The sequence below is a fragment of the Rhopalosiphum padi genome, chromosome 4 (assembly GCF_020882245.1).
Source record: "Rhopalosiphum padi isolate XX-2018 chromosome 4, ASM2088224v1, whole genome shotgun sequence".
In the NCBI taxonomy this organism is placed as follows: domain Eukaryota; kingdom Metazoa; phylum Arthropoda; class Insecta; order Hemiptera; family Aphididae; genus Rhopalosiphum; species Rhopalosiphum padi.
This window is the reverse complement of record NC_083600.1, coordinates 38988982-39002720: the sequence shown is the minus strand read 5'-3', so window position 1 is coordinate 39002720 and position 13739 is coordinate 38988982. Positions and strand designations below refer to the sequence as shown.

The window sequence follows — 13739 nt, the reverse complement described above, 5'->3', positions numbered from 1 at the left end:
CATTGAAAAAAACTTAGAATAACTATAAATATTTCTAAAATCCAAAATATTTTGTAAATTGTATCATGTGGAAATAATGATGTTAAATATTAGGCCAAAAAAAATCTATAAAATGGATTACCATTAACAGTATAGCGTAAACTTAGGATAAAATTAATCTTATTTCTGTAACTCATTTTATGATTGAAAATATAAACAGTCAAATTGTTGTCATCATATTTATATCTATGACAGTGACTTACTCATTTTAAAAATCCTTAGCCAAGTTGTTTGTTAAATAATTAAATATAAATTAATTTTATATCTACATATTAACAAATATAAACATTAAATTTCATAAGTTCTCTTTAATTTAAGATAAATACAACTATAAATAACTAAAAAAAATACATGCTTATAATAAATTTTGGTCATTGAATCATAATATTTTCTTGTGCACATAATTTAGTATTTAATAAAAATTAACATTAATTATACTCTTATAACTTAGAATTTATAAATATTAATAATAAACACATTCTAACTAGAAAAATTTTCTAATAGTTAAACTGGAATTTTACTTTTAGAGAATTAATTCTCGGTTGCATAAATTAGTATAACACTGATATATACTATATTGCAATAACATGACCTGTATACCTACAAGAACACCATTCATTGCTTGAATTTATTGGGGTATGGATTTCTTTATTGACAAATAATTTATTATAAAGCCTTGAAAATTTGTTTTGTTTGTTTAATCTGTTGTTTTTTATTCATCAACATTTTTTTTAACTAGTACTTTATAGATTTATGTATGTAACTCATTGAAATTAATTAATGTGAATTGTTTAGACAATGTTAAGTTATATTGATGTAATCTATAATCAATTATAACTAGTGGCGGATCTAGGATTTAATTTTTTTTTGAGGGGGGGGGGCATAGTCCAAAATGCAAATCTTAAATTTTTTCAGTAATTAACAAATACATACAAATAGACAATAATTTTAAATGTGTATTTAACTTATGCCAACATGGGGGGGGGGGGGTGGTGGCAAGGCCCTTATGACCCCCCTTAAATAATTCACCTCTGGTTATAACATTTTAAAGTAAATGCGGAGGAAATTATTAAATTCATTCGTTTAAAAATTAGTTTCATCTATGGAAATCAAGAAAATACAGGAATTTAGGATTTCTAGTGATTTAACAACATACAAAGCATCATGTTAATCCTTTTTTTTGTTTATTATCCGACATCCGTAGTGGTTGAGGACTACTATTTTCAGTGTCTACTAAATTATTCATTCAAGGAGTTTGTATAAAATGATTATGTTCAGTACCTAGGTATGAACAAGAAAAAATTATAGTTTTATTTACAGTGATATACACACATATTGACATATACATTATATAAACTTAGAATATATTATGTATAAATTTGATTTTAATGTTTAATTTAAAATGTATATTTCAATTAATTAGTTGTAATGAATTTTGAAATGAAAATCTCAAAAATAAATTTACCTTTTAATATTATTTTTTTAACCATTTAATGCTTACATAAAATTTATCTTGTGTCATTTATTTCAAAGTATAAAATATTCATCAAGAGACAAATTATTATTTTGGAACAATTATGTTTCATATGAGACCTATATGTACTGCAGTAAGTATGTTATTCAATATAAACTCAATACTCAATCTACATTATGTTTATAATTAGTAAATATTATTACGACTAACTATAGACCGATATAATACGAGTATATTCACGCAAAATAAATGCTGACCGATACATTATTATATTAACACACAATAAAAATAAACTATAACTATGTGGATTTATGAAACTATGGTCTATAGCAGGAATGGGCAACTGGCGGCCCACGTACCATTTTTAACTGACACAGTGGCCCGTGATACATTTCAATAATTACTTTAATAATATAAAATATTAGGATTTTTTTGGATATTTTGAATTTTATCTTGTATATTAATTAATTAATTAAAAATGGGTTCTTTGGATAATATATAGTTCCATCATTTGAATTGTGCAATAGGTATGTGTTATTGGGTTTTTTAAATCTAATAATGTACTAATTGGCCTAAAAAAGGGTTTGTGACTAGGCATAAAAATATGTGTATTAAAAAAAAAAAATCGAAACAATGCCACTATTGGATATCATAATATACATATTTAATTGTTCAACCAACTAGCCATTCACATACCTATTGATAGAGGCCTATTATTGATAATAATTAAAGTTGTGATTAAATATCATAAATTAATTTCAGTTTTTAGTAATTTATAATAAGATAAGAAATCTTTTATTAGTCAAGTCTAATTTGAAGTAAGTAAATAACTATAAATGAAATTTTAGGTGATTAATGTTGGGTATAGATTAAAAAAAAAAATTGATTGTAGGTAAGAGTAATGAACGAGTAAATAAAGGTTTTGAGTTTGAAGAGGAAATTTAATTTTTAATTAAATTAGATTAAATTATTAAAATCAACATTTTCAAAAGTAATTTGTATCTAATTAATAAGTAGGTACGTATATCTAATATTATTGATTTAGACATAATTAATTGATGTTATCATGAAAAAGTTATAAAATTCTATATAAAAACAGCCAAAAGTATTGACAATTTAAACTAAATATTGAATTAAAACTATTATAGTTATTTATGTAATAGAGAAATAAGAGATACGTATAATAGAAATACTATGACTAAACTTGAGCTATATTAATATTTTATAGGTGTGATGTAATTTAAATATAGTTTTGAATATTTTTGTACTTATAACATTAATATGCTACTAAATGATGTGCACTTAGGTTGCTAGGTTTAGGTGTAGTAATATTCATAATGATATGTAATATATTATGTACATTGTACAATAGTATAATTTATTTTATACGAAAATGGATACACCACAGCAAAGTAGTCATATTGCCTATCCCAAACGCCGTGATACTATGACATTATTCAAATAAAAATAAAATAATAACAGTATTTACAACACATAGTAACAGATATCAAACAACATCAACGATTCTGTGTATTATATATCCTGGCCAATTCACAGGAAATATCGTTCTTTACAATACGTATAATAGATCAATTTGCCTTAAACTGAACCTATAGAGTTGTAATTGTGTGGAAGTATGGAATACTATTGTTGCTATATTAGTTTATTACGCCCGAGCCAGGAAGAGAAATCAAGAGTGTTGGGGTTACGCCGCCTTAAACGAAAGATTAATATAATATTATAAAATAAATTAAATTAATGGTAAGTATATAGACTTATACATACGGGTATTTATACAGCACGTTAAACTTATTATAACTATATTAACTATTTTATTTTTATAATTTTACAAAGTAACAATAAAATATCTATATTTAAGTATTTATCATACAACAATAGATACTCACAACATTTCATACATAACATTTAGCAAAAACCTATCAAATTAATGGTAAGACAGTTTTAACTTTAAAATTTAATGCTTGGTTACGGTACCTTAAATAATATTTTATACAAGGAGATTTGATACCAACCGTTTTTATGAGGTTCAATTTAGGAAATATCTTAAGTGTATCTTGAGTTTATACGTAGTGTGTGTCGTATATAGTTGTAGTTTAAAAGTGGTTTCACGCGTACACGCATATGACATCACCAATTTGTATAACCAACGAGTAATATTAATTTTCATTAAAAACGTAAAATCTATTTTTTATTTTACATAAGTTACGATAAGAAAATTAAATTTTTTAAGGAATTTACTTGAATTTACTTTATCCCAGTATTTAGAATTTTTTCCTTATGATTATTAATCGCTTATTTTTTTTCATTTTAAAATACAATTTAAACGGAAGATAAAAGTTAAAATATATACTTATGATTCCAAAATTAGAAAAATTTGATGATCGATCTCAAGTAAACTACATAGAAAATTGTACTATGTTCACATAATATTTTTTAACGAACCCTATATTTATAGTCTTATTGGTATGTAATTGTCAAAAGATAGGTATGTTTTCGTAAAAAAGAAAAACGGTCAGTATTGAATCGCCTTTACAAAATGTATTTATTGTACCTATATATATTTTACACGTCATAATCATCATCCATTCGTCGATTACTTAACAGCGATTCCATCGCAGCACTACGGTAGCCAGATGTCTTGTGGTGTCCAAGTTTTGTTCCCGAGTTGGTGTCTTCTATGGCTTTTCTTAACTATTACAGTAATTATAATGTAATTTTTTGTGTTCTTTATTTGTATAAAAAATGTTTTGTCGAAATTCGGAGCATTTAGAAACTTACTTCTTTTAGTCCGACGACGCCGACCAAGCGACCAATGGCAGTGACGTAAGCGTGATTGACACCAACTAACGAAAACACCGAATGGACCTTAAGTAATGATGTCCTCTCGACCAACTGAAACGGTGCCGGGTCAATATGACAGGAACCAAAATCTAAAATCTTGTCCATCTCTGTTTGTTCCCATTCGCTCTGTTCTTCCGGTGACATGTCTATGACTCTCTCCTTGGGCTGCGAGTAAATGAACAAACAAAACATTGCGTGAGTATACTAAATCTTTAAATCGAAAATAGGGATTTCAATTATGTTTTTAATGTTGTACCAGTTGAACTTTTTTGGACACTTGTATAATCTGCGACGAACACCTATCCTTATCCGAAATATCTGTCAAGCTCTGCTGTTCTGGATTTGCATCTCGAAGTGTAGCAGATTTGTGAAATATAGCTTCGAACGCTAGTCGTATGCTATAACAAACATTGCAATTGAAATATTATACAGATAAATTAAAATGTAATTAAACTATAAATAAATAAATTCGTAAGCAGTAACAATAATATTATATTGTAGATATTTACAATATCCAAAATGGAAATGTGTATATCATGTGTGTTGTGTGAATATAAAATGTAAAGGTCTATTTATTCTACAGTTCTTGTATAATTATTATTAATTACCGACTCTCGGCTCCAGTTATCGTAGAATATGGTGTCGCTGACGGAGTCATCATTGGTGTCAGGTTATGTAGAGTGAATGAATTGGTTTTTTTTAAAATAGATTTTTTCGGATGTCCTTTCAACGAAGAACTGCATTGCACCTAAAATTAAAATTTATATTGTATTTCAAGGTGTTAATGGTCGAATCAATAAGATGATTATTCTCATGATATCGTATTTATTTTTAAAACGAAATTAACTATTATATATTTGTAAACCAGATTTAGTCATAATATTTTCACAATAATATATTATTAGAATAAGGTTAGTGGAAATTATTTTATTTGTCCATGTGCCGTGTGGTAATATGTTTACATAATTACTAGTACTGGTTTCGATTTATTTATGTGTAATGTAGAAAAGTTTTAGTATGTACTATGTAAAAATTATTACATACCTTGATTATGGGGTTTGTAGAAAGCGATTGAGAACTAATTGAATACTTCCTTTGTAGTGTATCTGGTGCTGGCGTGACTTCAAATCTGGAAGGCCTCCTTTCTTTGTTTTCCCTTCTTCTTCTTTCTACCTCGTCAAGTCTTTCTTGTGCTTCTTTTTGCCATTTAGCAACTACCTGCATTCGTCTTTCTTTACCCACTTGTCTGTCGATCAGTTTTATTAATTCAATTCGAGGCACCGACCCCAATAAAATCATTGAGTCTGAAATAAAATTTTACAATTAATAATAATTATAACTTATATATATATTTGATTAGTGTATTATGATAATTTATAGCGATTGTTTGATTTTACCTGGTTTGTCAACTAACGGAAACACTCTAAGAACCTTGTTTTCCCTTAGAACCTTTTTCAGGTCTCTATAACTCATATTATACCAAATGTATTTGACATCTCTGACCATAAAATCTTCTACATACACACTGTAAATACCTATAAACATAAGTTAAATATTATTATATAAGCAGTTTCGATTATATGAGAGAAATTTAAACTAATAATTGTACCCGATATGGATGGAAGAAGATCCGGTAAGTAGGGTAGATTCTTTATTAATATAATACTGTCGTATAGTGAAGGTTGTAGTAATACTGCTACAGCGTTTGATATTAATACGGCGATCTAATAAATTAATCATGAAGTTTAATCAGTTTAATACAGGTAATATTAATGATTAATTAGTCTATACAATTTTTAAAGATAAAATATACCATGACAGGTACAATGTGTGTGATCTGTCCCGTCATTTCAAAAGCAATTACAGACACTGATATGGAATGTGTAACGGCCCCGGCAAAAGCTGCTGCTCCGACTACGGCATAACCTCCTAAATATAAAATATTGTCACAGATATATTATTGACATTAACTATCTATTTATATAATTTCAAAACTGTTTTATTAATGTTCACCCGGTATTATAGGCGTGATGAATTTTCCGTGCCTAACACCGTACGGGAACCACAAGTGCATGAGTTCGCCGACTATTCGACCAAATGCGGCTCCAGTTTTGAACACCGGAATGAAACTACCGGATGGTATTGGAATGGTCGATGCTATTATAGAGAACACAAACTGAAAACAAACTTGCTTGAGTAACCAGAGGAAAATCATTATAACTCATCGGTAAATTAAAATAGTATGTTTCTTACATTATAAGCTATGTAAGCCGATAAACAAATGAAAACGTTGGTGTTTTCCGTTCGCCAATGATTCATCATTTCTGCCTCCTCAATGGTAAACTCAGTTTTTGTCCACGTGAAATTACTAAACAGCCCAGTTAACTAAAACAAAAAAAAAACAATAAGTTTATAATTTGCGTAATGTAGTCCGAATTTTTTAACGATTAGTGCGATGGTCATATAATTTATTATTATATTATTGTTCGTTCTTACTTGGTCGTGTACGTTCAGTTCACCAGCAATATATTTACCGGTGCCTAGAGGGAACGTGATTGTCAACGTGAGAAACGTTATAAGGCTCGGATATAAAAAACGGCTATAACATAATGTATAAACGAGCAAAATTAAATATAATTTTTTTCTTTTGCATGTGATATATTAAAAGTTACTAGACGGCTGTGTGATGATACTCACTTACTTCTTCTGTAGGAATGAGTTCATTCTTTTACTTTGTCTCATAAACAACACGTATTGCCTGTGCGCCCAAACGTAACCGGCTCCGATAATTCCACAGACTACCCTACAAAGTGATATAATGTTGTTGTATGTAATACACGCATATTATATATTACACGAGACGCATTAGGTAAACATACGCAGAAACGTAATATACATCACCGTAACGCCACGCACATTTGAATATATGTACTCACCCAAGTAAAGCGAAAACGGTCAATTCTTGAGGATCAAACGGATATTCCATAGTGAAATGGGTCGGGAAAAAAGCCTTTACGGTTTCTAAATAGGTTTACAAATAGATTATTTCATATGATCAATAAGCATGTAACCAGAAAAAGTTTAAGGGGGCTTATAATTAAAAAAACGAAATATTCTTATCGTTGATAAACATAATATTGTTAATTAATCATTTTGACATTATCATAAAAGTGTTCGACATCGATCTTTAAAAAAAATCATGAAAATCTACATGGATAATGTTTAGATGGAATATTTTTTTTTGTGGAGAGGATTAAACTCCCAAAACTATCACTTTATAGGTGTCTACATTAAAATAAGATTTACGATTTATGATGATGGTATATATTATATATTAAAGACTAAGGATATACCCTTGGTGCGGGAGAGCTATAATGATCAAATATACGCACCGGCTTTGTTAAACCATACCGCTAGCAATCGGAACACAGTCGCGCTGCAGACGGCCGAAAAAAAACCTCTCCAGTAATTTCGCACAGCGAAGTACACGGTTGTTACTTCGATGCTGAAAAGCACACCGCCAATAGGGGCCCCAAAACAGCTCGCAACTCCGACCGCACATGCCGCAGCCAGCATTTCAGTGTTTCGCGATTCGTTCTCGTAGATTCCTTTGAACGAAGTGATTACTTTTGTCAAAAGCGTGGCTGTTATGCTGGCAATGTGCACGAACGGGCCCTATTAAATTTGTCGCATAAAATCTAATATTTTACCAGTATGGATGGTACCATATTATATCTCAGTTGCGCGTTCATCAGTTTTTTTAAATTTTTTTAAAATTTGTTACATATAAATTAAACATTAAATAGTAAATACATACACTCGACCCTTTTCTGCTCCGATAAAATCACGATATATTATTGAAATGACACACCGAATTTAGTTCGACATTTACCATATATAGAGTGTGATTCTTTTATCAAACAACACTTATTATTTCAAAATCTATTAATTTTTCAGTCGCTTTAAGTATTTAAAATTTAGTTAAGTGAACTGAGTGAAGTGAAGTAGTACGAGTATACCCCGTAAAATGTTAGTCTGCTATTCCGCTCGTCAAAACTTTAAATACTTATATAACAGTTATAACTTATACTCTACTCGTCCGAATTTCGATTTGTATGTATCGAAATACTCCGAAAAATATTTTATTTCAGATTATGTAATTTAAAATGTATGTTGTTATTAAAATAAAAGTAAAAAACTTAAAAATGTATAACAATATAATATATATATATAAAACAAAAAATGTTTTATTTTAACTGGAAATTATGTAAAAAAAAATTTTCAAATAGTTAATAGATTTTGAAAGAATCAGTGTTGTTCAATAAAATAATAACTCAGTATACATCACTTATACAAGCAAACCCAAAGATACAGTAATGTACTAACACTACTAACTACAAAATACTATAAAATATTTAAATAATTTTAAATTTGTAAACTAAATATGTCTTTGTATTGATAAAACCTCTTGCAATATTACTTAACCTTGCAGTTATGGTAAACTTATCCATTAGGATTGGAGTTCTTTCTTTAGATATTGGATAATTAATATAGTAAAATCATAGTTTGATCCCTCAACCACGTTACAATATATTCTGCGATATTCTTGGACGTAAATTCATTTGAATATTTGATTTCTAATAATTAAGGCTATAGCTAGGTAACAACCACAAAATATATCCAGTAAAATACATAGGTATTCTAATTTTTTTTCCGACAATTCATTTTGTGTATTGTGCGAGATGCGAAGTTAGATTAGCTTGTATTGATTTGAAAATCTATACACAAGATAAAATCATGAGGATATATGACACATTGATACACTTTTAAATATTAAAGGTAATATTTAAGAGCACAAACCTCTTTGCCGAGAGGTAAACCGGATCCTAAGGTTGCTGTAACGCCGACAACTTTCGCGATCAACGTTCTTAAGGTGAGGAATTCTTTTAATGCGACGCCCCTTAATATTGTTTTCATTTCTGGTATACCTGAACCTAAATAAAACAAAATATCGACCATTTTAAAATGTTATAAGCGGATAGCTTATACATTTATAATTGCGTACCAATAGATTGAGGTGCAACTAAGTGTACGAATCCTGCTGCAAATGTTATTAAACTGACTGGTAACAGTACCCAAGCAATGTACTGCAAATACTGGTTGAACGCCATATCTTTGAATAGCCATATCCTTCCTGACCACAAAATGTTTAATTAATTAATATATAATATTACTTAGTATATAATGGCGAGAAATCAAATAAAAACGAGTCCTATATTTCGATCTAAAACTAAAATTAACCTGTTGACTAGAAAAATAAATATATCCACGCAAAAGCTAATGTTATTATCATCGTTATAACTAAATATTACTTGGTTACTCAAGATTAATAACTTATCTATTAAGTCGGAATAATACGTATATTATAAATATGATTTTGATTGAATTAAAAAAATTAATCTTTGTCTAGAACCTTTTATTATTATTATTATTATGTATATGATATATATTGGCTAATCGCTATTGTTATTTATCGAAAATTATTGTGCTATTGACAGAGACAATTTAAATAATCATTTATCTTTGGACATTTGAGTAATTCAACGTTTAAAAATCCACAAATGTTAAACAGTAGATACCACTAACCACGCTCAATAGATTGACTGAGAAACCATAAATAGGTAAAATACAAAAAATATGTTTAAATTACAATATTTGAAGAAAATGATCAAAATACTTTTTGTATATATACTAGGTATAGTTTTAGTACTCTAAAATAACATTTTCCAAATTTAGTTACTTTAACGTAGTAATAGATGAAGAACACGTGAATTCATTTATTTTACAGCTCTGTAATCAACAGAAAAAAAAAATATAAAAGTAGGTACTTTCTTATAGCATTTTTCACAAGATATAAAGCCCGTGATTAGAAGACCTATCGATCACTCTAAGAAAAAAAGTTATACGTTATTCGGTGTAATATAACTAGTTAATATTGTATAATATGCCAATCCTTTTCAAATGTAGTACAAAAACATTATACTTTGTATACATTATACAATTTTTTTTTAGTTCTTTGACTAAGTGTGACGTATAATACCAATCACTGACTACTAATTAAACATTTTGTATAGTTATAGTAGTATAGGTACTAACCTTCGTTGGTGAAGTCTATACCATAATCCATTGCAAAGCTTAATACGGCCATGACGAGACCCAATAACGTGAGAAATACCCAATCTTCGCTGAGCTTGGCGAACGAATGGCGCCATACGACTTCCAAAGTGGAACTAATTTTCCCGCCATACTTGCTGAATTCTTCGTTAGCACTGCCGTGTATGACAGGCGCAGGGATGTTCTGCTGCGTTCCTTTGACATAATCACCCAATTCTTTTGTATATTGTCCATACATCTGTGCCATAATAATAATAAAAAAAAACAGTTTTTTGAACCATTAAACGTATCAAATCAAAGAGGACATTAAATTAAAAGCTAATTCAATTCATAATAATCTACCGCTGTATGTTATTTTTGTAATATAAGTTATCAAAGTTCATTGGGTCATGTGACTATACAAATGAGTTGCCAGACAGGGAAAAAAATATTAAATGGAAACTCAGGACTTAAATTCGTGTCGTAAGATGCGAACTGAAAACTGTTTTTATCAATTTTAGTATCAAGTAGGCAATGGCGAGTTAAATAGTAAAAATATATACATAGGTATGGTGTATGGACTATGCACTTCTTATCGTTATTTTATTACAATATGTAATAGATAATAACTTAATGTTACCTACTAAGAAAGTGTTGTTTTATATTATTATGATTATCTAATTGCACTGTATTAAAAGTAGATAAGAAGTTAAAATAAAAAATAAAATAATATTTGTTAAAGTTAATGATATAATATAACAATTAGTATTTCGAAAAATAATGGCAATATTCAATTTTAGTTCATTTATAATTAGTTATAAACGTTTTGTTTAAATGGTTTTACATTTTTTATTTCAACGGAGTATAAGAACTATTTATTGATAATAGAAATTACCATCACTTACTGAATATTCGTTATTAATTGACCATTTAAATTTGTGGTTCATTGTTTCTATGATATTTTTGTTACGGTAAAATATTAAATAACTGAATCATGTATAATACAATTAATATCTATTATCTGTATGGTATATTTCCATAATAAAATGTACGAATAATTATTAACTATCAAATAATTGAATATTTCCATTTGTATATAATGTGTAAGAAGTACCTACTTAAAGACATCAGTCATGCGTATTTAGTGTAGGTATACATAGTGTATCAGGAAGGAGTATTATTTAAAATATATTATATTCACAAAATTGTCAACAATTTGTATTATACTCTGTATAATTATAACACAAGTGAAATATTTAATTTTTAAACGATAATGTTTATCTTAAACTTGAAAAAACGCATTGAGTACAATTAATCATTAGTGTATAATGAATAGTATATATAATTAAAATAATACTATAGTATGTAAATTCGATGTTTATTGGCAAATCGAGAATAAAGAGATGAATATTATTGGATTTGTTTTTTGATTTATTGATTTAGTGTAGTTTTAAGAAATACTCGTATTTAAATCGTATTTTTGTATATTTTAATAATAATTATTAATTACTTAATAAATTACGATTAGTTACAAGTATTTTAATTATCACTTCTTTAAATTATATGATAGTATATTAATTAATTATTTTCCAACTCAAAACCTCAACTTTCTAATTATGGGACATACTGTAGTATAATATATTGTAGATAGATACATCTATTTTTGGATATTAAATGTATAAATAATAAATTAGCTTTGGAATTATCTACTCTTACAGTATGAGTGGTATGATGCGATGTTAATACGATAATTTAAATAAAATATGTATTTTTTTGTAATACGTTTATCATACATAACTTTTTCTTATTATATTATTTTTTTTTTCTTTCCTAAATGTTATTTGGATAAAAGAATATTTAAAATTCAGTTCCATCCAAAAACCACACACTTATGATTTTGACTTTAAAAAATTAATAGATAAAAACCACCCGTTGATCGGTTCATTGTTTATTAAAATTATGATTAGTACTTAGATTAAAATAATTTGTTTTATATTTTATAATTTAAATTAATATATAAATAGATAATAAATACAATATTTTGCATAAAATATACTACATATACATTTTTAATTAATTATAATATGTGCGGGTTTTTGATACAACACTCTTAATAAGTGTGTAGTTTTAGTTTTTTGAAGGTTTTAGGTTTTGTTTTGTCTTTTATCTAAAAGTGTTTTGGATTCAATGTTAAATTCAAGTAGTGCTTTCTAACTAGGTATACAGCAATAATATTAACCGGTAGAGTTAAGGTAATGTGTCTATAAACATATAGTTAAACTATAATTTTTGATCATAAAAGTGACTATACCAGTAATTACCCAAGGAATGGGGATTGATGACCTTTTGTTTGCTCATCTTCCGTGCTGTATGAGCCCGGAGGGTCCGGGCCCAGGGCCCTGAAACTTTAAGGGCTCCCTAGTTCAAATAAATTACTTTATTTACTAAATATCATAATTTTTAATTTTTTTTTCATAAAATATTTAATATAAATCTCGAATGAAAAAATATTAAAATTATCTTTTTGTAAAAATAATACAATTTGATAAATTTCTAAATTTTTATTTGTATTTGTTAAACATTTCCCGGTGAACACACTAACGAAAGTAAGTCGTTTTCAAGTAGAGAAAAATCCAAAATGGAAATTTACTTCATAATAATAGATACATTAATAACTTATTTAAAAATCAGTGGTAAATCATACAAATCAATAAATAAATTGTTTGAATTTTTCTCCAACTTGAAAAATTTAGAAAAAAAGACATACAAATCCATTGTAAAACATTTGCGGAATTTTAACATGTAGACATTAATGAAAATGAATTAATTTTAGAATTTATACACTTAAAAGCATATCTATAGGAACTTGAAATTTCTGAATTAATTTTTTCTATATAGTACCTACCTACATACAAATGTTTATAATCAAATATACTAGAAGAAACATTTCCAAACATAATATCTTTCAGAATTTTTTTTTATCAATGATGATTATCAACTGCAGTAAGGGACGTTCATTTTCTAAATTGAATTTAATTAAAGAAAAGTTTAGGAGTACCATGAGCTAGAAACGATTAAACTATTTATCATTAATGATCATTGAACATGAACTACTATCAAGTTTAGATTATGAAAATATTATAGACGAGTTAGCGAATGAAAAAGCTAGGAAGAAACCTTAGAAATCATTAAAAAGTATTTTATAATTGAC

General features: G+C 27.7%; 1 protein-coding gene across 5 annotated transcripts in view; it reads right to left on the bottom strand.

Moving 5' to 3' along the window:
• Positions 1 to 68: 68 nt before the first annotated feature.
• LOC132928932 (chloride channel protein 2) overlaps positions 69 to 13739 on the bottom strand; it is a 30589-nt gene continuing 16918 nt past the window's right edge. For 2 of the 5 annotated variants that reach the window (XM_060993882.1, XM_060993881.1), the window contains exons 2-18: positions 10532 to 10787; positions 9441 to 9569; positions 9236 to 9369; positions 7768 to 8050; positions 7312 to 7396; positions 7077 to 7178; positions 6872 to 6974; positions 6629 to 6760; positions 6389 to 6551; positions 6189 to 6304; positions 5985 to 6099; positions 5773 to 5910; positions 5420 to 5679; positions 4984 to 5123; positions 4632 to 4773; positions 4313 to 4540; positions 69 to 4225 (exon numbers count right to left, since the gene is read on the bottom strand). In XM_060993882.1, the coding sequence (XP_060849865.1) occupies positions 4097 to 4225; positions 4313 to 4540; positions 4632 to 4773; positions 4984 to 5123; positions 5420 to 5679; positions 5773 to 5910; positions 5985 to 6099; positions 6189 to 6304; positions 6389 to 6551; positions 6629 to 6760; positions 6872 to 6974; positions 7077 to 7178; positions 7312 to 7396; positions 7768 to 8050; positions 9236 to 9369; positions 9441 to 9569; positions 10532 to 10787 (2655 nt within the window). In that variant the 3' untranslated portion in view covers positions 69 to 4096. Of the gene's footprint in view, positions 4226 to 4312; positions 4541 to 4631; positions 4774 to 4983; positions 5124 to 5419; positions 5680 to 5772; positions 5911 to 5984; positions 6100 to 6188; positions 6305 to 6388; positions 6552 to 6628; positions 6761 to 6871; positions 6975 to 7076; positions 7179 to 7311; positions 7397 to 7767; positions 8051 to 9235; positions 9370 to 9440; positions 9570 to 10531; positions 10788 to 10891; positions 11038 to 11433; positions 11553 to 13739 lie in introns of those variants that run through there. The other 3 variants (XM_060993883.1, XM_060993884.1, XM_060993885.1) reach the window with 3 other exon arrangements.